The sequence below is a fragment of the Phyllostomus discolor genome, chromosome 1 (genome assembly GCF_004126475.2).
Source record: "Phyllostomus discolor isolate MPI-MPIP mPhyDis1 chromosome 1, mPhyDis1.pri.v3, whole genome shotgun sequence".
Classification (NCBI taxonomy): domain Eukaryota; kingdom Metazoa; phylum Chordata; class Mammalia; order Chiroptera; family Phyllostomidae; genus Phyllostomus; species Phyllostomus discolor.
Window position 1 is genome coordinate 168,968,853 of NC_040903.2, and position 23,830 is coordinate 168,992,682.

A 23,830-nucleotide genomic window follows, 5' to 3' on the forward strand; every position below is an offset into this window, starting at 1 on the left:
AAATGTTAACTATCAGATATTCACTGTGCTACTCTTGCAATTTTTTGGCATGTTTGTAAATTTTTTCAAAATAAAATAAAATAACTGAATTATGATATTCTAATGTGTCTTGAATTTTAAAAAAACATGCATTTTTACTTTGATTCTGTCCCTCTTCTAGTTGTTTGCTTAATTTGTTTTTGTTTTAGAGGTTTAATTGTTGATAGTTGTATACTATCATTTTACTATTCATAGTTTTGATCTTCCTCCATTTCTTTAATATTTTTTATTGATTAGCTATTACAGTTGTCCCATTTTCACTCCTTTATTCCCCTCCACACTGCATACTCCCATCACCCACATTCCCCCCCTTAGTTCATGTCCATGGGTCATATATATAAGTTCTTTGGCTACTCCATTTCCTATACTATTTTAACCACCCCCGTGGCTACTTTGTACCTGCCATTTATGCTTCTTATTCCCTGCACCTTTTCCCCCATTCGCCCCCCTCCACCTCCCCGCTGATACCATTCATGTGATCTCCATTTCTCTGATTCTGTTCCTGTTTTAGTTGTTTGCTTACTTTTTGTTTTTGTTGTTTTTCTTTTCTTTTAGGTTCAGTTGTTGATAGTTGTTGAATCGATTGTCATTTTACTGTTCATATTTTTTATCTTCTTTTTCTTAGATAAGTCCCTTTAACATTTCATATAATAAGGGCTTGATGATGATGAACTCCTTTAACTTGACCTTATCTGAGAAACACTTTATCTGCCCTTCCATTCTAAATGATAGCTTTGCTGGATAGAGTCATCTTGGATGTGGGTCCTTGCCTTTCATGACTTCAAATACTTCCTTCCAGCCTCTTCTTGCCTTTAAGATTTCTTTTGAGAAATCAGCTGATAGACTTATGGGAATGCCTTTGTAGGTAACTGTCTCCTTTTCTCTTGCTGCTTTTAAGATTCTCTCCTCATCTTTAATCTTGGGTAATTTAATTGTAATGTGCCTTGGTGTTTCCTTCCTTGGGTCCAACCTCTTTGGGACTCTCTGAGCTTCCTGGACTTGCATGTCTAGTTCCTTCACCAGATTGGGGAAGTTCTCCTTCATTATTTTTTCAAATAAGCTTTCAATTTCTTGCTCCTCCTCTCTCCTTCAGCAGCACTATGACTCAGATACTGGAAGATTTAAAGTTGTCCTGAAGGTTCCTAAGCCTCTCCTCATTTTTCTGAATTCTTGTTTCTTCATTCTGTTCCAGTTGGATGCTTTTTTCTTCCTTCTGCTCCAAATCATTGAATCCTGGTTTCCTTCCCTTCACAGTTGGTTCCTTGTATATTTTGCTTTATTTCACTTTAGGTAGCCTTTATTTCTTCCTTTATTTTGCGACCGAGCTCAATCATTTCTGTCAGTATCCTGATTACCAGCATTTTGAACACTGCATCTGATAGGTTGGTTATCGCCTCATTGCTTAGTTCTTTTCCTGGAGTTTTGATCTCTTCTTTTATTTGGGCCATATTTCTTTGTCTCAGCACACCTGTTACATCGTATGGGGCAAAGCCTTAGGTATTCACCAGGGTGGGGCAACTCACATCTCTGGGTTCTGGCACTGTATGTGGGGGAGGGGTCAGAGAGGGAACAATGCTGCTTGCTAGGCTCTCATCCCACTTTCCGTCACTTCCCTCACTTCTCGCAAACAGATTGTGCCCTTTCAGGTGCTGACTTGCAGGTGGATGGGTTTGTGCACATTCTAGGACCCCATGGGCCTCTTCAACAGACTCTCCTATGACACTGGGAGTTTCTCTCACCATCAAACCCCCACACCAACCCCAGTTTTAACAGCCAGATGTTGTGAGTTTAGTTTCCCATGCTGAAACCCTGGTTTGTCTTGCTCCCCATTTGTTCCTCCCGCTTACCCGTGCGTGAATATGGGACACCTAGCCAGCTAGCCCCAGCCTTGTCCACTCAGTCCACTGCCTTGTCATGCATCCTCTCTGCCCTGCTGCCCAGTCTCTGCCTCTCCTACTGGTCTGGATGTTTCTTTAACTCCTTGGTTGTCGGACTTCCATGCAGTTTGACTTTCTGAAACTCCTGGTTGTTTTTTGTTTTTAAATTGGTTGTTATCCTTCTTTGGTAGTGCAAGGAAGTGAGGTGTCTCAACCTACACCTCCATCCTGGCCGGAGTCTCATAGTTTTCTTAATAATTCTATTAAAGACTTTTAGTGAGAAGTTCTGTATATTCACATTTAAAAGGTTTCTCTACTTGAGTTTTTGTTAAAATACTATCAAAAGGAGTAGCATATTCTGATAACTGATCAAATTATTTCAAATTAGTTTTCTACATGTATGCAAAGTTACAAGCAAGTCATTAAATCATTTTAGAAAACATAATCCCTGATAAAGCATATAATAAAAAGCAATTAAAAATAGATCTATGAGAATGGCATGATACTACAATAGCTGCCTTGTTTCTTTTAAAGTTACAAGTAGCCCTGGCTGGTGTGGTTCAGTGGACTGAGCGCCAGCCTGTGAACCAAAAGATCACTGGTTCAATTCCCTGTCAGGGAACATGTCTGGGTTACGGGCCAGGTCCCCAGTTGGGGGTGTACGAGAGGCAACTGATTGATGTTTCTCTCGCACATCAGTGTTTCTTTCCCATTCTTTCTCCCTCCCTTACCTTCTCTCTGAAAATAAGTAAATAAAATACTTTTTTAAAAATTACAAAGTATATGGCAACAAAACATAAATTTAAATTATCATCAAGATACAATTTAGGAAGCTGAAATGAGAATATACTTCACAGAAAAGTAAACTGAAAAACAGCCATAATGCAGATTTTAACCAACAAAAAACTGAGAACCTTTATCATATTCAAAACTTACTACCTTTTCTACACAGAAAACTGAATAAAAAGGAAACAGCCAATGATTTATGAATATTTAATATATTTTCTTAAGGTACCTCTACTTTTAGAGATGAGTCCTAAGGACTATATCACTATTTCTAGAAAGTAGAAAAGACAGGAATAAGCACTCTGTATATGACAATAAGAGTCTACATTTTATTGTTTTGAACAAATAGTAAATTAGTATCCTGCCTCAGCAAAGATTTGTCATATGCAAATTGGCCCAATGTTCTGTCAAACTTGAATTAGGTATAGAAGACTCACCCCTGCAAATTTATCCATTTAAAGAAAAAGGAAATAACATGTATTAAAAACTCTGATAATATATTTTTCTGTATTTTTAAAATACATCTAGTGTCAGAGAAGTACATACATAAATTTGAGTGTACTTTTCTGAAATAAAGCCTTTGTAATTTATATCTTATTTAACATCTTAAGTAACTGCTTTTGATCTTAGTGACTATTACTATAGGAAAGGTTAATATTTATTACAGGCTAATAGCATATGTTGGAATAACTCAATTATATAGGAAGAAATACTATATTTAATCTTGTAAGTTATGGTTTATTTTTTAAAAATACCATAACTAGTTTTGATATGCCAGAAACTCAAAGTGATAAGATATTATATATACCTATAACTAAACTATAAATGAAGTTTACAATATTCGCTGCTGGCTTAAAAATTAAAGCAAGAAATATAAAAGCAAAAATACAGTACAAAAGCTGTTAAAATATGCATAACAAATCAATGAATAAACTAGTAAGAATAGGAATAGAAAAGCCTATCTTACCCTGGATAAAGCATTAGTTGATTCTTTTAAAAAGAGGAAAATGATGCATCAGAGAATTGCTGTGTATATAGCTCAGAAGATGACAGACTAGCGATCAAACTATATGGCAAAGTTCATATGCAGAGTCTGTGATTCTTTGTATTCATCTTTCAATTAATAAATCTGTGTTTCCCTTAACTAGGCTAATGAACATAATAACCTGAAAATCATAGGCACTCACCCCCACTGTAATGGGGATTAGACTGTCCCAGCTTTCTCCGTGACAATAGCATTCATGGCTGAGACAGAGACCCCAGCAAAGTGCTAGCCCATTGTGCTGGGGCCTCCTGACTGCATCTTCACATTTGTTAAAATAATGACTACAAAAAGTAATAATCAAGGCAGGCATTCTTTTCTTTTATCTGTTGCTCCTGACCAGGATTACTCTCCTTTCTATCTCACTCTAGAACAGAAGCAACAACATAGTTTTCCCCTCTTGACTCAAAACTGTCATTAAAATATTTTTTAAATAGCCCTGGCTGGCGTAGCTCAGTGGATTGAGCGTGGGCTGGGAACCAAAGTGTCCCAGGTTCAATTCCCAGCCAGGGTACATTCCTGGGTTGCAGGCCAGAACCCCCAGCAACCGCACATTGATATTTCTCTCTCTCTCTCTCCCTCCCTTCCCTCTCTAAAAATAAATAAATAAATAAAAATCAAGATATAAAAAAAAAAATCAAGGCCTAAACTCTGTTTAAAATATATATATTTTTAAATAATAATGTTAACTTTTGTCGAAAAATTAATATTTTGCTTTTGATTTCAGAAATGAGCATACAATTACTTATTTTAGCTACTGACTGTACCAAATGTCAGGATAACTTCCTAATGCTACTCTTTTCAAAATAAAAAGCTGTTTCATCTATTTTTCTATTTACATTATGCTAATGAATCTTGCCTCACTCAAGTTGTGTATATTAAGATATTGTACAGGCATCACTTTCACCAGTACTTTGTAAACTCAGTCCGCCCTAAAAATAAAATTGCATTTTGTTTCAAGTATTAAGACATAGTTAAACTACCTGAAGGTGCTCCAACCCAGGCCAGACCAAGAACGCCATCATCAAAATCTCGGTCTGTGAAGACGTAGGCCAGGCAGTAGTCATCGTGATTCTGTTCAGAATTCAATTCCAGGAACTTCTCCACACCAATATTTGGAAAACGGAAGGGATTTGTGGGGTCTTTCTCATCAGCAGTCGTATTGATCTAAAACCCAAAACAATGATTTAAATAAGCAATTAATGTTAGAGCCTTAGTGTTAAGTCTGTGTTCACCTTCAGAATCTCCCTGAACAATAAGCTTGAAGCCCCAGGGGAATCTGGCCTCAATTAAGGATTTTATGGTTATTCCCACTGTCCCCCAAATCCCTGAGCTGATTAAAGAAGCCAAAAAGAAAGAGAAAAGAAAGGCAAGACAGAACATGTTACATTTTGAGCAAGTATTCACCAGATTTCTGAACACTGGACACTTGGGGTAGGAGAACAAGTTCTGCTTTCAAAACTTCTAAATAAAGTCTAGTTTCTCAAATTTAATCATCTGAACAACTCTCTTTTAGTGCTAATCTCTTATTTATGGTGGCAAGTATAAGATCATAAAACCCTTTATTTAATTACTGGAATATAAGACAAATATTGAACCCAAGACTGTCAATTCAGCTGACAAATCATTTTCTTGGTTCTCCCTGCAAATTCAATTTTTTCCCTGGATGCAGCAATAAACAAACAAACAAACAAACAAACAAATAATTTTGCCTATTTGCTTCTCTTACTATTTCAGGCTGAGTTCTTCTAGAATGTTTCTTTTGACACTTAGCTACTGAACTCCTGGTGCAGGTTCCTCCTTCACAATCTGAAGAATGATGGGAGTTCTGAGACCAAACTTCTGTTAAACAAAAGCTTTCATTTATCAACCTCTGCTTCCTTTCAGAAAAACCTATGTGCCCTTTAAAGCTCTAGAACGATCTGGCTTTGCTCAAGTCAGAGAATTACATGCAATTTTGTTGCTAGAGAGTAAAAAGGGGTATGTATGAAAGTAAACATTTTTTTAGAAGGCAATCATCAGTCTACTGAAAATGTCAGTAGTAAGAGGATGAAATAATAAGAACGACTGGTCTTTTGGGGATCCACTCCATTAAGTAGAATGGAGGGTCTTCCAAGCAGAATGGCAGCAATACTATTGAGGGCAATTGCCTAAGGGCAGATTTCAGAACATCTGGTTTATCCATTAACTGACAAAAAAAATCTTAACACACACAAGCAAATCCAAAAACAAGCATGCAATATATAAATAGCCCATGTTTAGAGAAATGGCTTTTTCCTTACTAAATATAAGATAAAAAATTCCCTGATACTTCTGTAATATTGGCTAGAATATTACAAATTAAAATGGTATTTAAATTTCAGTTACCTCATATCAGATGATCAAAATTTAAATATTTGCTAATATAAATTTCAAATTAAGTGATGAGTCACACCCTTCAACAGATGAGATTTAAACTAAAGTTTTTTAATCCCAGTTAAGGACCTGAAAACAACCAACTGCCACATTACCTATTTGTATACTATGTGCATTTCATAATGCAAATTATTTTACTAAAAAAAATGTGCTTCACTAAAATTTGTTCAGGTGGCCTCTACTTTTCATCACTACTTTGCATTTTATTGCTCTACCTACTAAACAGCAATAGTTGTATCAGTTATTACTTTTACTTACTCATTTAAAGGTTTATTTTGCTCTCAAAATACATGAAAGCAATTATGAATAGTTCTTTATTACATTTCTATAAACCACATTTCACTTTAAAATAACCCAATTTAATATTTAATACTACTTCTAAAAGTGAGGAGCATCTCCAGCTGTGTTTAATTAGATATATTACGTGTATTAAAATTATGATCTACTCAATCATATTTCAAGAAACGAAAAAGTACACATACAAAGAAATGCTATGGCAAATATTCTTGTAAAATGACTTTTTAAACTCAGGTTGTTTATCTACTATATAAATTCAGATTCTTCAAAGCTATATGCTTTGAAAGAATTCATATGTATAAAAAATTTTAAAACAATTAGCCTAATTTTGTTAGTAAATGAATATTTACTTATTTGCTATAAGATTATAATTAATGATCAGTGGCTCTGTATCACCATTTCTTTGGAGTCTCAGTTGATGTTAATACAAAAAAAGGTTTCATGGTCAAATGTGTTTAGAAAAATACGGGTTTCTGCCCTGGCTGTTGTGGCAGGACTGAGCATCAGCCTGTGAACCAAAGGGTCACTGGTTCGATTCCCAGTCAGGGCACATGCCTGGGTTGCAGGCCAGGTCCACAGTAGGGAGCGCACAAGAGGCAACCACTGAGAAACACTGATGTTTCTCTCTCTCTCTTTCTCTTGCCGTTCCCTTCTGCCTAAAAATAAATAAATAAAATCTTTAAAAAAAAGAAAAATATAGGTTTCTTTCCTGAAGGACTTCTCAAAATCTGAGATATGTTAGTGTGTACTGAATTTTCAAGAAGACAGTATACAGTATTAAGTATTTCTCCATCTTCCAATTTCGTGTAACCATGGATCCTTCCCTCTGCTGGAACACAACGCAATACACTGCACAAGGCAAATCTTAGGAAAATGGGAAATAATTATCAAGGGGGAAAAAGTCAGGTACTATATCTGTAGTTATTGAGAAGTCAAGGCTTTCTAACTGGAATGTTAATCAGATAATGAGAAAATAGTACCACCATACTTATTTTGCAGTCCAGATTAAAGTCTAATAGATTTCATTCCTAAACCATAAATGTAGTATCTTCTCTGTGTGCACGCACATGTGTATGCGTATAAAAGCCAAGAGTAAAGATAAACTGCATCAGTAAATACAATTTGAACTATTTAATGCATAAAGATTAAATTTATTTTCCCTTTTGTAAACATAGTCCTTATTGTTTTGCTTTTTATCTCTCTCAACTATTAAAACTCCTTACTCTTATGCGTTTCACCATGAAACTGATGTTACGGATTCCAGAGAAGTCTGTGGTCTGATAAATTGTATCAATCGCTTTAACATGACTGGATATCTAAGGATTTAAAAAAAAGAAAAATATTTTAGATACAATGTTAAAATATGAAAAAGGTTAATTTTCCATCTCCCAAATCAGGAATTATTCATGTTCTACCACATTCAAAATTTAAAATGTCTATATCATATACCAGATGAAAGAATCAAACACACTAGTAAACTGGAGCTGTCAGGTAAAGATTCTGTGCTTTTTCCAGACTCTTCTCTGGTCCACCCTTGCTTCAGCCATATAAAAAACTTTGTTTTCTCAATCCATCCTCCAATATGTCATCTTTATGCCTTTTCACTTGCTGTTTCCTTATGCCTAGGGTATTCATCCTTCAGACTCAGCTCAAACATCTCTGAGAACTTCCCTGATAATATCAGGACAATCAGTCATTATTTGACTTTGGTCTTTCTATTGCTGCAGTAGTAAACATTCTGTAAGTTTTGTTGTTGTCCACTTACTATATACTAGGCACTGTTCTAGGTGCTAGGGATATAATGGTGAGCAAAACAGAAAAGGCCCCTATAAATTTACAGAGATGTATTTGCTGAGGGGGCAGGGGGGACATGGGTAATAAAAATATAAACAAGATATTTAGATTTTGCTAAATTTTAGGAAAAGAGTAACACGATAGAATACAAAATGATCCTCTGTTTACTTAGATGATTAACAAACTCCCTGGCTTCTAAACCCCTCTGTATACCATCTTTTCACTTTCATTTACAAAAAGCACTTGCTACCATTAATGTGAAAACATGTATGTGTATATATACACATATATGTACATACATATACTATTTTCAAATAAATTATATAAATATAAGATGGTCAAGTAGACGCATGAACAATAATAATTTCAAAAGTAGCCCAGGTTGCCAAACACTAATAAAGTCATAACAGTGCTGATGGGGCCCATTAAAAACTCATGCTGTCTAACCTCGGTTTGGCCTAACGGTCCTCCACTCCATTCTCAGTGGTGGTTCAACCATTTCTCCACAGATGATACACTTCGTACTTTATTGAGAGTTCATCTTCACTTCCCATCTTTACTGTTCATACCTTCCTCAAAGAGTCATTCTTCCTTAAAGGATAACTGTTCTTTATTCCTGATCCTAGTCCTTCCTGGATCTTCAAGAACATTTTTTCACATCAATTTTTCTTTCACTCATATGTTATCTTGTACTGCTTCTCTACTGGATCATTTTCCTCTTCAACTAACTTCTCAAGTAATCCTCATCACCCTTTCACTCCCAAATATTTAATATTATTGTAAGTCACCATATTTTGTTCTATTTCTCTCATTTCTTAAAACTCACTCTTCTGCCAACCCATTCCTTACTGCTGGTAATGTTTTCGCCCTTACAACTCTATTGAGAGCTTGCCTCAAGCATATCAATATTCTAGTAACTAGAAATCAACTACCTCTCGTACTCCTACTTTTTCCATCATTGCTGAGGTGTAAGTGATACATAAAACTAAGATATTTAAAGTGCACATCAGGATGATTTAATATATGTATACACTGTAAAGGATTCCTGCCACATAACACATATAATCGTTCTCTTTGCTATCTCTGTAAGATGACACGATCCACTATGAATTTTGTTTTGAGGCTTTGTTTCTTCCTTAGCTAGTTATTTAATTCTACCTCTTTAATTATGGTTTAGCCCGTAGCTTCTCTTCCTCATCCTATTCACTATATATAGATGTTATCTCCTAGTTTCTTACATTTTTATTTCATTCTCTCCCTTTCTCTCTCCTTACTTTAACTATCTCTTTTATACCCATAAATTCCATGCAGAAAGCTCAAACCTCTCCCAAGTTCCAATTCTATATTCTCAATATCCAAAGGGCACAGCCACCTGGTTTTTAAACATGTCAAAAATTAAGACCACCACTACCAAAATGAGTTCACCATTATATCAGAGGCATGCACCCTCTCAGTCTCAAATCCTTACAGTCAAAATGCATTAAAAAAAACTCTCACTGGTTACCTTCAACATGAAGAACATATTGTAGGGTATAGCAAAAAATTTTATACTTTAATAAGGGTTGAGAAGACACAAATACAAATTAATAACGTAACTTAGAAAGTGCTAAGTACAATGGGTAGACAGAACAGAAATTAAATGCTTCTTGTTGAAACAATTCCTCTATCCTTCCCTCTTTTAAGACCACAGATGAAAATCCAATCCTCTTTCCAAAGCTAAGCTCCAGTGTCATCTCTTTCATAAAATCATTTTCTTACAATGACACTAAAATATCCTAACTGGTCTTTCAATTATCTGTGTACTGATCTTAAATATTTCATCATACCACAATCAAAAACATATACTCTTTGCTTTTCCAAAATGAGATAGATGCTAACTTTAATTCTTAGAGGAAAATATTTCTATAATGATATAAGAACTCCCTAAAATAGTAGGAAAGTTATAAATACCTGGGCAATCACAGCTTCTCGTGTTCCATAATATTTAAAGAACAGATGATCAGTCTGAATATAAAGCTGACAAGTATTTTTTTCAGCTGAAGTTGTACGTTTTTTCCTCAAGAGTTCTGGACCATTAACGGTATGTTCTTCTTTATGTGTCTATGTCAAAAAGAGTCATTTCTAGTCACTGGCATGCTTTACCATTATAATTTTATATTCTTAAGAGTAAATGTTATAAACAATCTCATATTCTCCTTTTTATTAACACCATAGGCATTTCCCCATGTCCTTAAAAATTCCTCATAAACATCACATGCAGTCTTATACCATCTACTATATAGATGATTACTTATTCAAGTGATTCTTTATTTTTAAACATTTTCAAAACATACCTTTTAATATGTAATCATTTCAATATAAAGCAAGTCTTTTATGTGTTTATAAAACCTTGACACCTTCTTCTACCTCACCTCTATAAATCCAATCTATCACCTAGCCCTGTCAAATGTGTCTCCTAAATCCTAAGGAACCTGCCTATTATATATCTGTCTCCACCACATTAGCCCAAGCTACCATCACATTTTACCTAGAGTACTGCAATAAGAACAACACAATCTACATCTATCCACTATTGGCCTTTAATCTATTCTCTATACTGCAATCTTTTCAAAATGCAAACTTGCATATATTTCAATAACTTCCTATTGCTCTAAGGATAAAGCCTTAAATCCAACAAATCAGCATGGCAGACTTTACTTACCTGTCCAGTTTCTTCCCACTTCATATTACTTCACAGAGAGATACTACTATATCACCCAGCTGTAGCTGTGTACAGCTACACAGACCTTCTTTCTAATCCTCCAACACAGTCTGTCTCCTGCCACAGTCTTTGCACATGCTAGTGTTACCTCTCCTGATCTAGTTAACTCCTTCATTCAAACTTAGCCAAAGTTAATTCACCCATTATACCACTTCATAGACCCATGTGCCTATATCTTTATATAGAGTAACCATACAGTTTATTATGTGGTTATTTGATTAATTTCCGTCCCTAGCCCAACACCTATTACTTCAACCATTATAACATGAGTTCTAGAAAGAAAACACTATTTCTGTGTTTGCTTTTCACATATTGTTACCACCTAACACAGACTTGGCAAGCAAACTGAATGCTCAATAAGTATTTAAAGAATTAGCAATGCAACTGAATTCAAGCACTTAAACATTTGTTAACATCTAAAAGCACCATTTTAGCCCAGACCTGAGTGGCTCAGTTGGGTAGGCAGCATCCTGCAAAGCAAAAAAGGTTGCCAGTTCAATTACTGGCCAGGGCACATGCCTGGGATGCAGGGTTGGTCCCTGTGTGAGGCACACACAAGAGGTAACCAATCGATGTTTCTCTCTCATTTGCTGTTTCTCTCCCTCTCTTCCTCCCTTCCCCTCTCTAAAAAAAAATAAATACTTAAAAAAATAAAAAATATAAAAGCATCATTTTAAAGAAATTTTGATGACACAGTAATAAGAGAATTTGAATTAAAATTTAACCCACAATTACAAATTTACATTTTCCCTTGAATACTCCATGTTCAACTTTCTTTTCAGTATTGTCTTCCTTTTACTATTACTTATTTACACTGAGTACATCATTCTGAATTAGCTGTTTCAAAACATTCCATTTTCTTCTGGTTTCAACTGTTTCCAATGAGAAATGGGCTCTCATTTTCAGTGTTGCTTCTTTCAAGTTTACTGGACTGTTTTTTATTGGTGTTTTTGAGTATATCCATTGGTTTTCAGATTTTTGTAATAATGTGCTAGGATTTTATTTTTATTACAAAGTATTTATCCTGATCTAATTACAGAGCTTACTGAATTTGTTGTTTGATATCCTGTGATATTTGAAAAATTCTCTGCTATTATTGTTCCTATTTCACTCTCATTTTTCTCTATCAATTATACACATTAGAATTTTTAAAATATAACACCTATGTCTCTTGTGTTCTCTTCTGTATTTTCTATCCTGGATTTTTTTCCATATTTTTTTAATTGTTATTCAAGTACTGTTGTCTCCATTTTCTCCCCACCACTTACCCCAACCCTAGCCATCCCCACTTCCCACCCTTGATCCTACCCTCCTTTGGTTTTGTCCATGTGTTCTTTATACATGTTCCTGAAAACCCTTCCTCCTTTTCCCCCAATTAACCCCTCCCACCTCCCCTCTGGTTACTGTCAGTTTGTTCTTACTTTCAATGTCTCTGGTTATATTTTGCTTACTTGTTTGTTTTGATTAGGTTCCACTCATAGGTGAGATCTTGTAGTATTTGTCTTTCACTGCCTTGGCTTATTTCACTTAGCATAATGCTGTCCAGGTCCATCCATGCTGTTGCAAAGGGTAAGACTTCCTTCTCTTTTATAGCCAAGTAGTATTCTACTGTGTAAATGTACCACAGCTTTTTTATTTGCTCATCTACTGATAGACACCAGGGCAGCATCAAAATCTTGGCTATTGTAAACAATGCTGCAATGAACATAAGCATGAATATACTCTCTAGAATTAGTGTTTGGGGTTCCTTTGGGTACATTCCCAGAAGCAGGATTCCTGGGTTGAAAGGCAAATCCATTTTTAATTTTTTTTTTTAGATATATCCCTTCTGTTTCCCACCATGGCTGCACCAAGATTGCTGCATTCCCACCAACAGTGCACAAGTGCTCCCTTTTCTCCACATCCTGGCCAAAAATTGTTATTTGATTGATTGATAATAGTTATTCTGGCGGATGTGAAGGGATATTTCATTGTTTTAATTTGCTTTTCTCTGACAATTAGTGACATTAAGCATCTTTTTATACGTCTACTGGCCATCTGTATGTCCTCTTTAGAAAAGTGTCTATTCAGGTCCTTTGTCCATTTTTTAATTAGATTGTCTTACTGGTGTTGAGTTGTGTAAGTTCTTCATCTCATATATTTGGAGATTAACCTTTTATCAGATATATAATCAGCAAGCATGTTCTTTTATTCAGTGTGTTGTGTTTTCATTTTAGTGATTTCCTTTGCTGTGCAAAAACTTTTCAGTTTGATATAGTCCCATTTGTTTATATTTTATTTTGTTTCTTCGCCCAAGCAATACATTAGAAAAAAATATCGCTAAGAGAAATGTCCAAGATTTTACTGCCTATGTTTTCTCCTAAGAGTTTTATGGTTTGGGGTCTAGTATTTAAGTCTTTCATCAATTTTGACATTTTTCTTGTATATGATGTAAGAAGGTGATCTAGTTTCATTTTTTTTTCCACGCAGCTGTCCAATATTCCCAATACCATTTATTGAAGAGGCTACCTTTACCTGATGGTGTTTTTGCCTCCTTTGTCAAATAATGACTACAAAGGTGTGGGTTTATTTCTAGGCTGTTTTGTTCCATTGACCTATATGTCTGTTTATATGCCAGCACCATGCTGTTTTGACTACTATGGCACTGTAGTATAATTTGATATCAAGTAATGTGAATCTTCCAACTTTGTTCTGCTTTCTCAAGACTATTATTGCTATTCAGGGTCTTTGGTGGTTCCATATACATTTTTGGAATATTTGTTCTAGTTGTATGATATACTCCATTAGTATCTTGATAGGAATTGCATTGAATCTATAGATAACTGGGTATACCATGAACATTTTGATGATGTTAATTCTTCCTATCCATGAACACAGTATATGCTTCCAATTATTTGTATCTTCCTAAATTTCTTTCTTCAATGTCTTATCATTTTCTGAGTACAGGCCTTTTACATCCTTAGTTAAATTTATTCTCAGTATTTTTAATCTTTTTGAAGCAATTGTGAATGGGATTGTTTTCTTAGTTTCCCTTTCTGACAGTCATTGGTGTATGAAAAAGCAACTGATTTCTGAATATGTACTCTGTATTCTGCTACTTTACTGAATTCATTGATCAAGTCTAGTAGTTTTTGGTGAAATCTTTAGGGTTTTCTATATACAATACCATGTCATCTGCAAATAATGACAGTTTTACTTCTTCCTTTCCAATTTGGATGCCTTTTATTTATTCTTCCTGTCTGACTGCTTTGGCTAGAACTTCCAGTACTATGTTGAATATGAGTGGTGAAAGCAGCCCTAGCTGTGGCTCAGTTGGTTGAAGCATCATTCCAAACACCAAAAAAGTTGAGGGTATGACTGATTCTCTGTCAGGGCACATACCTAGGTTGCAAGTTTGATTCCTGGTTCGGGCATGTATGGGAGGTACTGATGGATGTTTCTCTCTCACATCAATGTTTCTCTATCTCTAAAATCAATAAACATATCCTCAAGGATTTTTTTTTGGTTCTAAAGTATTTTTTATTGATTATGCTATTACGGTTTTCCCAATTTTTCCCCTTTTATCCCCCCCCCCATCCTGGCCCCCAACCTCCAGCGTTCCCCCCTCCTTAGTTCATGTCCATGGGTTGTACATATAAGTTCAAGTCCTCTGTTTCCTATACCGTTTTTATCTCTCCCCGTCTGTTTTATGACTACTAATTATGCTTCTTCCCTGTACCTTTTCCCCCCTATTCCTCCCTTCTCCCTCCCCAGTGAAATCCCTCTAGGTGATGTCCATTTCTCTGATTCTGTTCCTGTTTTAGTTGTTTGCTTAGTTTTTGTTTTGTTTTTCTTTGCTTTTAGGTTCATTTGTCAATACTTGTGAATCTGTTGTCATTTTCCTGTTCGTATTTTTTTATCTTCTTTTTCTTAGATGAGTCCCTTTAACGTTTCATATAATAAGGGCTTGGTGATGATGAACTCCTTTAACCTGACCTTATCTGGGAAGCACTTTATCTGCCCTTCCATTCTAAATGAAAGCTTTGCTGGCTAGAGTCATCTTGGATGTAGGTCCTTGCCTTTCATGACTTCAAATACTTCTTTCCAGCCCCTTCCTACCTGCAAGGTTTCTTTTGAGAAATCAGCTGGTAGCCTTATGGTAGCTCCTTTTTAGGTAACTCTTTTTCTCTCACTGCTTTTAAGATTCTCTCCTTTTCTTTAATCTTGGGTAGCTTAATGATGATGTTCCTTGGTGTGTTCCTCTTTGGGTCCAACTTCTTTGAGACTCTCTGAGCTTCATGGACTTCCTGGAAGGCTATTTCCTTCTCCAGATTGGGGAAGTTTTCCTTCATTATTTGTTCAAGTAAGTTTTCTTGCTGTTGCTCTTCTCCTTCTGGCACCCCTATAATTAGGATATTGGAACATTTCAGGTTGTCCCAGAAGTTTGTAAGTCTCTCTTTACTTTTTTGAATTCTTGTTTCTTCATTCTGTTCCAGATGGATATTTATTTTTCCCTTTTGTTCCAAATCATTGCTTTCAGTACTGGTTTCCTTCCTGTCACTGTTGGTTCCCTGAATATTTTGTTTTATTTCATTTTGGGTATCTTTCATTTCTTTTTCTCATTTTTTGACCAAACTCAATCAGTTCTGTGAGCATTTTGATTACCAGAGCTTTAAATTCTCCATCAGATAGGTTGGCTATCTCCTCACTGCTTAGCTCTCTTTCTGAAGTTTTGCTCTGTTCTTTCATTTGGGCCATATTTCTTTGTCTTGGCACACCGGTCTGGTTGTTCTGGTTGACTTTTTCTTTAATTCCTTGGTTGTCGGAATTCCACGCAGTTTGACTTTCTGGCACTTCTGGTTGTTTATTAATTTTAGGTTGGTTGTTATACTCCTTTTGGTTGTGTGAGGAAGTGAATAGTTTCTACCTACGCCTCCATCTTGGCCAGAACTCCCCCACTCATCCCTTGGGTGAGGATTCAAAACAAATCAGTGGTGACAACAGACATCCCTGACTTGTTTCAATCTTACGGGAAATATTTCCATTTTTTCCATTGCGTATGATATTGACTGTAAGTTTGTATATATGGCCTTTATCACATTGAGGTATGTTCCTTCTATCCTCACTTTGCTGAGAGTTTTATGAGTTTTATCATAAAATAGTGCTAGATTTTACCAAATGTTTTTTCTGCATCTACTGATACAATCGTGATTCTATCCATTTTATGTGGTGTATGACATTTATTGACTCACAGATACTGTACTAACTTTGCATCCCCAGAATAAATCTCACTTGATCATGGTGTATGATCTTTTTAATGTACTGCTGCATCCAGTTTGCTAATATTTTGCTGAGGATTCTACCATCTATGTTCATCAGGAATATTGGCCTATAATTTTCTTTCTTTGCCATGTCTTTATCTCATTCTGGAAATAAGATACTGAAGGTCTTATAAAATGAGCTCAGAGTCTTCCCTCCTCTTGAATTTTTTGGAATTTGAGAATGATAGAGGTTACTTCTTTGAATGTTTGGTAAAAATTCACCTGTGAACATATCCAGCCCAGGACTTTTGCTTGTTGCAAGTTTTTATATTCTGCTTCAATTTCACCAGTTGGAATTTGTCTGTTTGGATTCCCTGATTCTTCTTGATTCAGTTTTGGACGATTTTAAGTTTCCAGAAATGTATCCATTTCGTCCAGATTACCCAATTTGCTGGGAGGTAGTTGTTCATAATAGTTTACTACAATCCTTTTAATTTCTTTGATGTCAGTTGTTACTTCTCTTTCATTTCAATATTATTTATTTGGGTCCTCTATCTTTTTTTTGGGGGGGGGGGTGGTTGTGTTTGGTTAAAGGTGTGTTGATTTTATTTATCTTTTCAAAGAACCAGCTCTTGATTTCATTGATCTTTTGAATATTTTTTAGATTCTTATTACATTTATTTATGCTCTGATCTGTATTATTTCCTTCCTTGTACTACTTTGGGCCGCTTGTTGTTTTTTGAAGTTCCTTTAAGAGTGTAGTTAGATTGTTTATTTGAAACTTTTCTTGTTTCTTGAGGTAGGCCTGTAATGATATAAATGTCGCTCTTAGGACTGCTTTTGCTATGTCCCACAGATTTTGGGCTGTTGTGTTCTCATTTTCATTTGTTTCAGGATAACTTTTGAGTTCTTCCTTGATCTTATTGTTAACCCATTCATTGCTTAGTAACATGTTATTTAGCCTCCATGTCTTTGTGTGTTTTCAGGTTTTTTTCCTTGTGATTGATTTCTAGTTTCATAAAAATAGAGAAGACACTTGATATGATTTCAATCTTCTTAAATTCATTGAGACTTGTTTTGTGTCCTAACATGTGGTCTGTCCTAGAAAATATTCCATGTGCACTTGATAAGAATATGTATTTTGCAGCTTTGGGGTAAAATGCTCCAAAGATAACCAGTTAAGTCCAGCTGATCTAGTGTGTTCTTTAAGGCCACAATTTCCATGTTTATTTTCTGTCTGGAAGACATATCCATTGATGGGTGTTAAAATCCCCTACTATAGCCCTGGCTGGTGTGGCTTTGTTGGTTGGCACATTATCCCATGCACCAAAGGATTGGTGACTCGATTCTCAGTCAGGGTACATGGCAGGGTTGTGGGTTCAATCCTTGGTTGAGGCATGTATGAGAGGTAACCAATCAATGTTTCTCCCTCCCTTCCTCTTTCTAAAATCAATAAACATTTTTTTTAAAAATCCCCTACTATGACAGTATTACTGTCAATCTCTCCTTTTATATCAAGGTTTGCTTTACATATTTGGGTGCTCCTATGTTGTATGCATAAAAGTTTATAACGGTTATATCCTCTTGTTGGATTTCTCCCTTTATACTTACAATAATATCCTTCTTTGTCTCTTATTAAAGCCTTTGTTTTAGTCTTCTTAGTCATATGTAAGTATTGCTACCCCAGCTTTTTTTCCTTTCCACTTGCAAGTAATATCTTTTTCCACGTCTTCTAAATAAACTTTCAAATGAGAAAAAAAGTCCTTTATATTTATCTACATATTTATTGTGTTATGTTCTTCACTTCTTTGTATAAATCTGTTTCCATCCCCTATCCTTTTTCTACCTGAAGAATTTCTGTTAATAATTCTTGCAGTGTAGATCTCCTACAGACAAATTCTCTCAGCTTTTGTTTGTGTGAAAAGGATCTTTAATTTGCCCTCATTTTTGAAAATTATTTTCACAGAATATAGAATCCTAGTTTGACAATTTTTCCCAACACTATGAAAATATTATATAATCTTCAGTTTGCACTTTGTAAGGAGAAGTCAGAGTTATTCTTATATTTGTTCCCCTGTATACAAATGTATCTCCTTTTCTGTCTACTTTTATTTATGGTTTTCTCATTTTCAATGGTTTCCAATAATTTGATTATAATACGCTCTGGTGTGTGTGTGTGTGTGTGTGTGTGTGTGTCTTCTACCTGGGTTTCAGAACTTCTTGGACCATAAATTAAACACATATGACATAAACATATGACTTTTCGTCACATTAAAAAATTTGAGACATTAATATTTGAAATATTTTTTCTGTACCCCCTGTCCCAAGTCCAGTAATTTTCTCTTTCTGGTAGATCTAGATAGCATCTATTGCTTTATTGTCCTTTATTCATGTTTAGCCACCCTGTCTTCTGCAGCAATTAATTTGCTCTTAATCCTATCTATTAAATATTTCAATTTGGAAGATGTACTTTTCAGTTCTGTAAGCTACACTTAGTTCTTTCTTATAATTTCTATTCTCTTGTTTGTTTTCATGTTTTTGTTAGTCTTTGAACGTAGTTATAATTGCTGTTTTAAAGTCCTGTGCTAATACCAGTAATTTCTGGTTCTGTTTCTATCTGGTGGTTTTCCTCCTGATTATGGATCACATTTTTCAACTTCTTATCATCTACTAATGTTTCATGAATGCTGGGTGTTGTGAATGTTACATTACTGAGCATCTGCATTCTGCGTACTCTTCTAACAAGTATTACTGAACTTTGTTCTGATAGGCCGCTAATTTACCTGAAAGTCACCTTATTCTTTTTGAAGTTTGGTTTTTCTGCTTAGTTAGGGCAAGTCTCCTATAGCTCTTAACTCTAGGGTGAAGTCAGCCTACTCCTAAAATGGCATGGGATCTATAACAAGTGTATTTTCTAATAGTACATTGATCCCACAGTAGTCTTTCTTTCCCTGGTAGTTTCCTCATAGAATTTCACCCTGTGCATGTATAGCTTAGCATTCATCTAAGACTCAAGGAAACCCTTGTGCAGATATCTGGATTTTTTTTTTCAGTATAGCTATCTCCTCTCATACTCTGCCTCCTTGTACTGTGAGACCTGTTTCTTCAACTCAGTGAGATTGTTGTACACTTCCTACTCCTTTTGAGATGCCCTTCCTTGTGAAATACCTGAACTTTTTCCTCCAGTCAAAAAGTCAGGGAAATCACAGAGATATTTATTTGTCCTCTCAAGAATCACAATTCTATATTGCCTGTTTCCAATGTTTGAAAACAACTGCTTCATATATTTTGTTTTCTACTTGATTTCTGCAAGAAAGATAGCTGGATACCAGTTACTCAATCACAACTGGAATGGAAACTATTTACTTTTACTACTAAGAGTTTCAAAGTTTTCATTTTAGACATCTAATACTTTAATCCATCTACAGTTTTTTTTTATATATAGTAAGAAATAGAGATCCAAGTTCATCCTTTTCCAAATGGAGAAACACTTTTTTCTGGCTCCATTTATTCAATCATCTCTACTATTCCTCACGTATTTGAGATCCCAACTCTATCATATAACAAAGTTTCATACATACATGAGCGTTTTCCTGAGCACTCAATTTTACTCCTCTGGTTAATTTGTTCATTCCTACGTTAATATCACACTCACAATTGCTATAACATGTTTTTGATATATTCTAAGGAAAATCCCTCTTTCCTGTTCATCACCTTTATTTCTATTTTCATTTTTTTTACAGTGTACCATTTTTATATTTAGAATGAGCCAGCTGGACTCTGTTTAGAAGATCCCAATTTTGTTGATAACATCCAGAGCACCATAGTCAGGAGCAAGTTGAATATATGCCATCTTCTCTCCATCAGACCTGATGAGGGAGCTTCTTCATAGCCTTTTTGATCTGGTGCTGTTGGCCTTGCCATCCACAGTGAATGCAAGTGTATTGTTGTCTTCTGTCTTCTGAATGGCTGACTTAGTAGTCAGAGGAAATTTGATGATGGCATAGTGGTTCCAGCATGTTTCTCCTAGGGGCACTCTTCAGAGGATATTTGGGCTGCCTTGGGAGTCGCAGTGTCTTCGGCCATCAGAAGGTGCATGATTTAAGGATCTCCTTTTTTGTGTGTGGCTGCGGAAGCCTTTCAGCATTTTCTTTGCCTTCAAAGCTTTTTCTTTGGCTTCAGCTTTGGGAAGGGCAGGGGCTTCCTTCTTTGCTTCTGGTGCCATTTTTGTGAAAAGGCTTACTCATCACCTTTAGATAGGCCCTACTTCTTCTCAATAAGTGTTTTACCATAAAATTTTTTTATCATTTTTAACTTGTGTTTTAAGTAACTATAAACCTATACCTATAACAGGAAAAAAGAAGTTGAAAAAAAGGATAAAAGTTTAGCCAAATGGTGAAAAAACTTACAATTAAAATATCAACAGCACTGAAATTATTATTAGAGTGTCTAACAATCTCAGTTTGCCTAAAGACACACAACTCTCAGTGTTAAACTGGGAAGTCCAGGCAAACAAGGGGAAGTTAGTCAGTTTAATTTTTATACTCATACAAATACTTACATTTATAGAAAACACAAGTTCAGACCGAATGTTTTTTAAATTCTATGATAAAACATGTAAGACTGGGTATGTTTTGGACATGCATGTAATGCTTACTAAGTCACACAGATTTGTATTTAAATCTCAGCACCACGTCTTTATTATAGGCGAGTTAACTGGCCTCTCTGAGCATTAAAAACTATCAGTATTTCTCCACAGTGTTGTAAATCTTTCAGAAATTCAAAAACATATATTCTTTAATTTTTTTAAAAAATTGATTTTACAGAAAGAGAGAAAGAGGAAAAGAGAGAGAAAGAGAAACATTGATTTGTTTTTCCACTTATTGATGCATTCATTGGTTGTCTCTTGTATGTGCCCTGGCTGGATATTAAACGTGCAACCTTGGTACATCAGACAACGCTCCAACCAACTGAACTACCTAGCCACAGTTAGAACATATATGTTTAATGCAGAAACACATGCCCAAGTTCATTTCCATTTCTTAAATGCAAGCTAGTTTTAAAATCCTTACCTGTGTTACTTCCTCTACACCAGTCATCTGATACTTCCTCATCTTTTCAAATACTGAATGATCTGCACAGCCCCCCTGTGGACCATATTTATGGGGATAATCTAAAACACAAAGAAGAAATAGCATTACTGTCACATTTATAATTACCTTATAAATGAAAAATTTAACTGTCATAAGTAATACAGGACAAGAATTATGCTGACATTCTAATTTTCAAACCTGGTAGGTTCCTAAGTTCCCTCTCAATAAAACATCATTGGCCTCTAGAACTTTACCATATAGATGATTTGTGAATTCTAAAAAGGACAATAATCAAGATTTATTCTGAGTTTAACTTTCCTAACCTTTCTCACTTCGGACCTACAGAACAACTTAATACTACAATTTACTTCATTTTGTAATTTAAAATTTTCCCTTCAAACACATTAAATTCCTATACTGCAAAGTACAAAGCCACCTCAATCTGAACTACAGTTAGGCTAATATAATGGTACAGTTGGCTTGAATTTTTTCAATGAATACCAACTGGCCTCAGAAAAGTGACCTACAAATATGCTTCCTAGTACAGTAAAAGCAGACAGTTTAGATTTACTCAATATATAATTTAAGCAAATGTTTTATAAACCAAAAACAATTTTACCACCCATTTTTTTCCTTTACAATTAAACAATGATTAATTTATCCTTAACTGAATTGGTTCTATCTCCAGATAGCTATTCAATTTAGTTTAGTTATTTAAAAGTTTACTCCACTCTCCCAAAGTTCACATATTTCTCCATTGTTAAGGTCCTTCTTAGTTCATGAACATATCTTATAATTCAATCTAGTAACCATAATTAGGAGAACTGTCAAAATAAGATGTCAAGACATGGGTGGGAAGGGAAGCACTGAAAATCCCTAAGTAGCTTATAGCTGTAATCCACAGAATTACAATTAGGAACATTGCAAGTAGTTTCTTAAGTGGACACTACTAACCTATTTCATTGAAAATACAAATTAAATACTATAATAAAAAATCTAAACTGGCAGATAGAAGTTATGGACAATGTACCTACATTGATATAACAGTTCTGAGTTAAACTTTTAATTTTTATCAAGGGTCAAGACTGCAGCAACTGTAAAATTCTAATCAATATATGTGAAAGAAACGATAGACTTTTTTAAAACCCCACATGCTTAGTTAATGTAGGCCAAGATCATCAATGTGTGCTAAAACCACTGCATGAAAGATGTGAGGTAACAGGATATTCATAGTCTCTGAAAGTATCCTTCCACAGATTGCTTAATAATTACAGAGAAAAAAAGGTTGCTTCAGATCCAAACAATATAGTGATTACCACTTCATTTACCAAGTGATCTAATTAAGCATTACCAATACTAGGACAACTTGATATTATGTGCCTTCTGTTGTGATGCTGTTAAACATTGAGCTTCACCTGTGCAGTATTCTTGCCAAAATATATGTTAACTCAATCTAATCACAAATAAACAATCAGACAAACTCAGAATGTGGGACATTCTATAAGTCACTGACCTAGACATGTGAAAGAAAGGCAATGTAATTATAAAAGAGAAAAAGTTGAGAACTGAGGGGTTCAGGAGTCTAGAAGTTAAGACACTAAGAGACATGATAAACAAATGTAAAAACAAAAGATTTTGGAACTGGAGAAATTTTATTATAGACTGTATAATAAATGATATTATTAATGTTCATTTTTTAGAGATGAAACGCTATTACAGTTATTTAGAAAAATGTACATACTCTTAGGAGATGTGTGCTGAAGTATTTAGCAGTGATTTTTCATGATTCCTGTAGCCTAATTTCAAATGGTTCCCCAAAAGAGTCTGGTGGGGGAAGTGTAAAATGTTAAAAAATGGTAAACCTAGGAAAAGAATGTATGTGTTCATTGTACAATTACTTCAACATTCTTTTAAGTTTGAAATTTTCAAAAATAAATCAAAACTAAAAGACTCGAGTATCAGTAGAACAAGCTCAAATGATTTTGAAATAGAAAAATAACAAAGGAAGTGATGAACTAGGAAAAAACTAGTATTTATTAGTTTATCATTTCAAAAACTAGCTTTAGCAAAGTGAAAATACAATGCTATCCAACATATATTTAATAAGAATCTACCACAGAGGCTAGAAAATTCTACAGTGCAATATGCCAAGGTTTTCAATTCTCACCATTTAGTAGATTTGTAGTACTACGCCACAATTATCTTCTTCTGCTACTATAATTTCAACCTGAAAATGCCCCGATGAGTCTTGCCCAAATTCCTAATGCAACCTAGCTTGCCTGGACCACCAACTAAAGTTCCTCCATGTCAAGAACACAATGTAAAGGCATGCTCAGAGACAAATGTACATACACACTTAAGTTCTTTATTTGGTTAGTGGACTTTAGAGCTCTTGGAATTTTCCCACTCATTATCATATAAAGTCAAGTTCATAGTTTGATATTATTTACACCTCAATTATTTTGTGCTATTTCAGCCAATATTGG

General features: G+C 35.0%; 1 protein-coding gene across 2 annotated transcripts in view; it reads right to left on the bottom strand.

Annotated features, from left to right (window-relative positions):
- ADAM10 (ADAM metallopeptidase domain 10) overlaps positions 1-23,830 on the bottom strand; it is a 128,066-nt gene that overhangs the window by 29,904 nt on the left and 74,332 nt on the right. For both annotated transcript variants that reach the window (XM_028507979.2, XM_036034066.1), the window contains exons 5-8: positions 21,324-21,424; positions 10,201-10,350; positions 7,680-7,772; positions 4,728-4,911 (exon numbers count right to left, since the gene is read on the bottom strand). In XM_028507979.2, the coding sequence (XP_028363780.1) occupies positions 4,728-4,911; positions 7,680-7,772; positions 10,201-10,350; positions 21,324-21,424 (528 nt within the window). The remainder of the gene's footprint in view (positions 1-4,727; positions 4,912-7,679; positions 7,773-10,200; positions 10,351-21,323; positions 21,425-23,830) is intronic.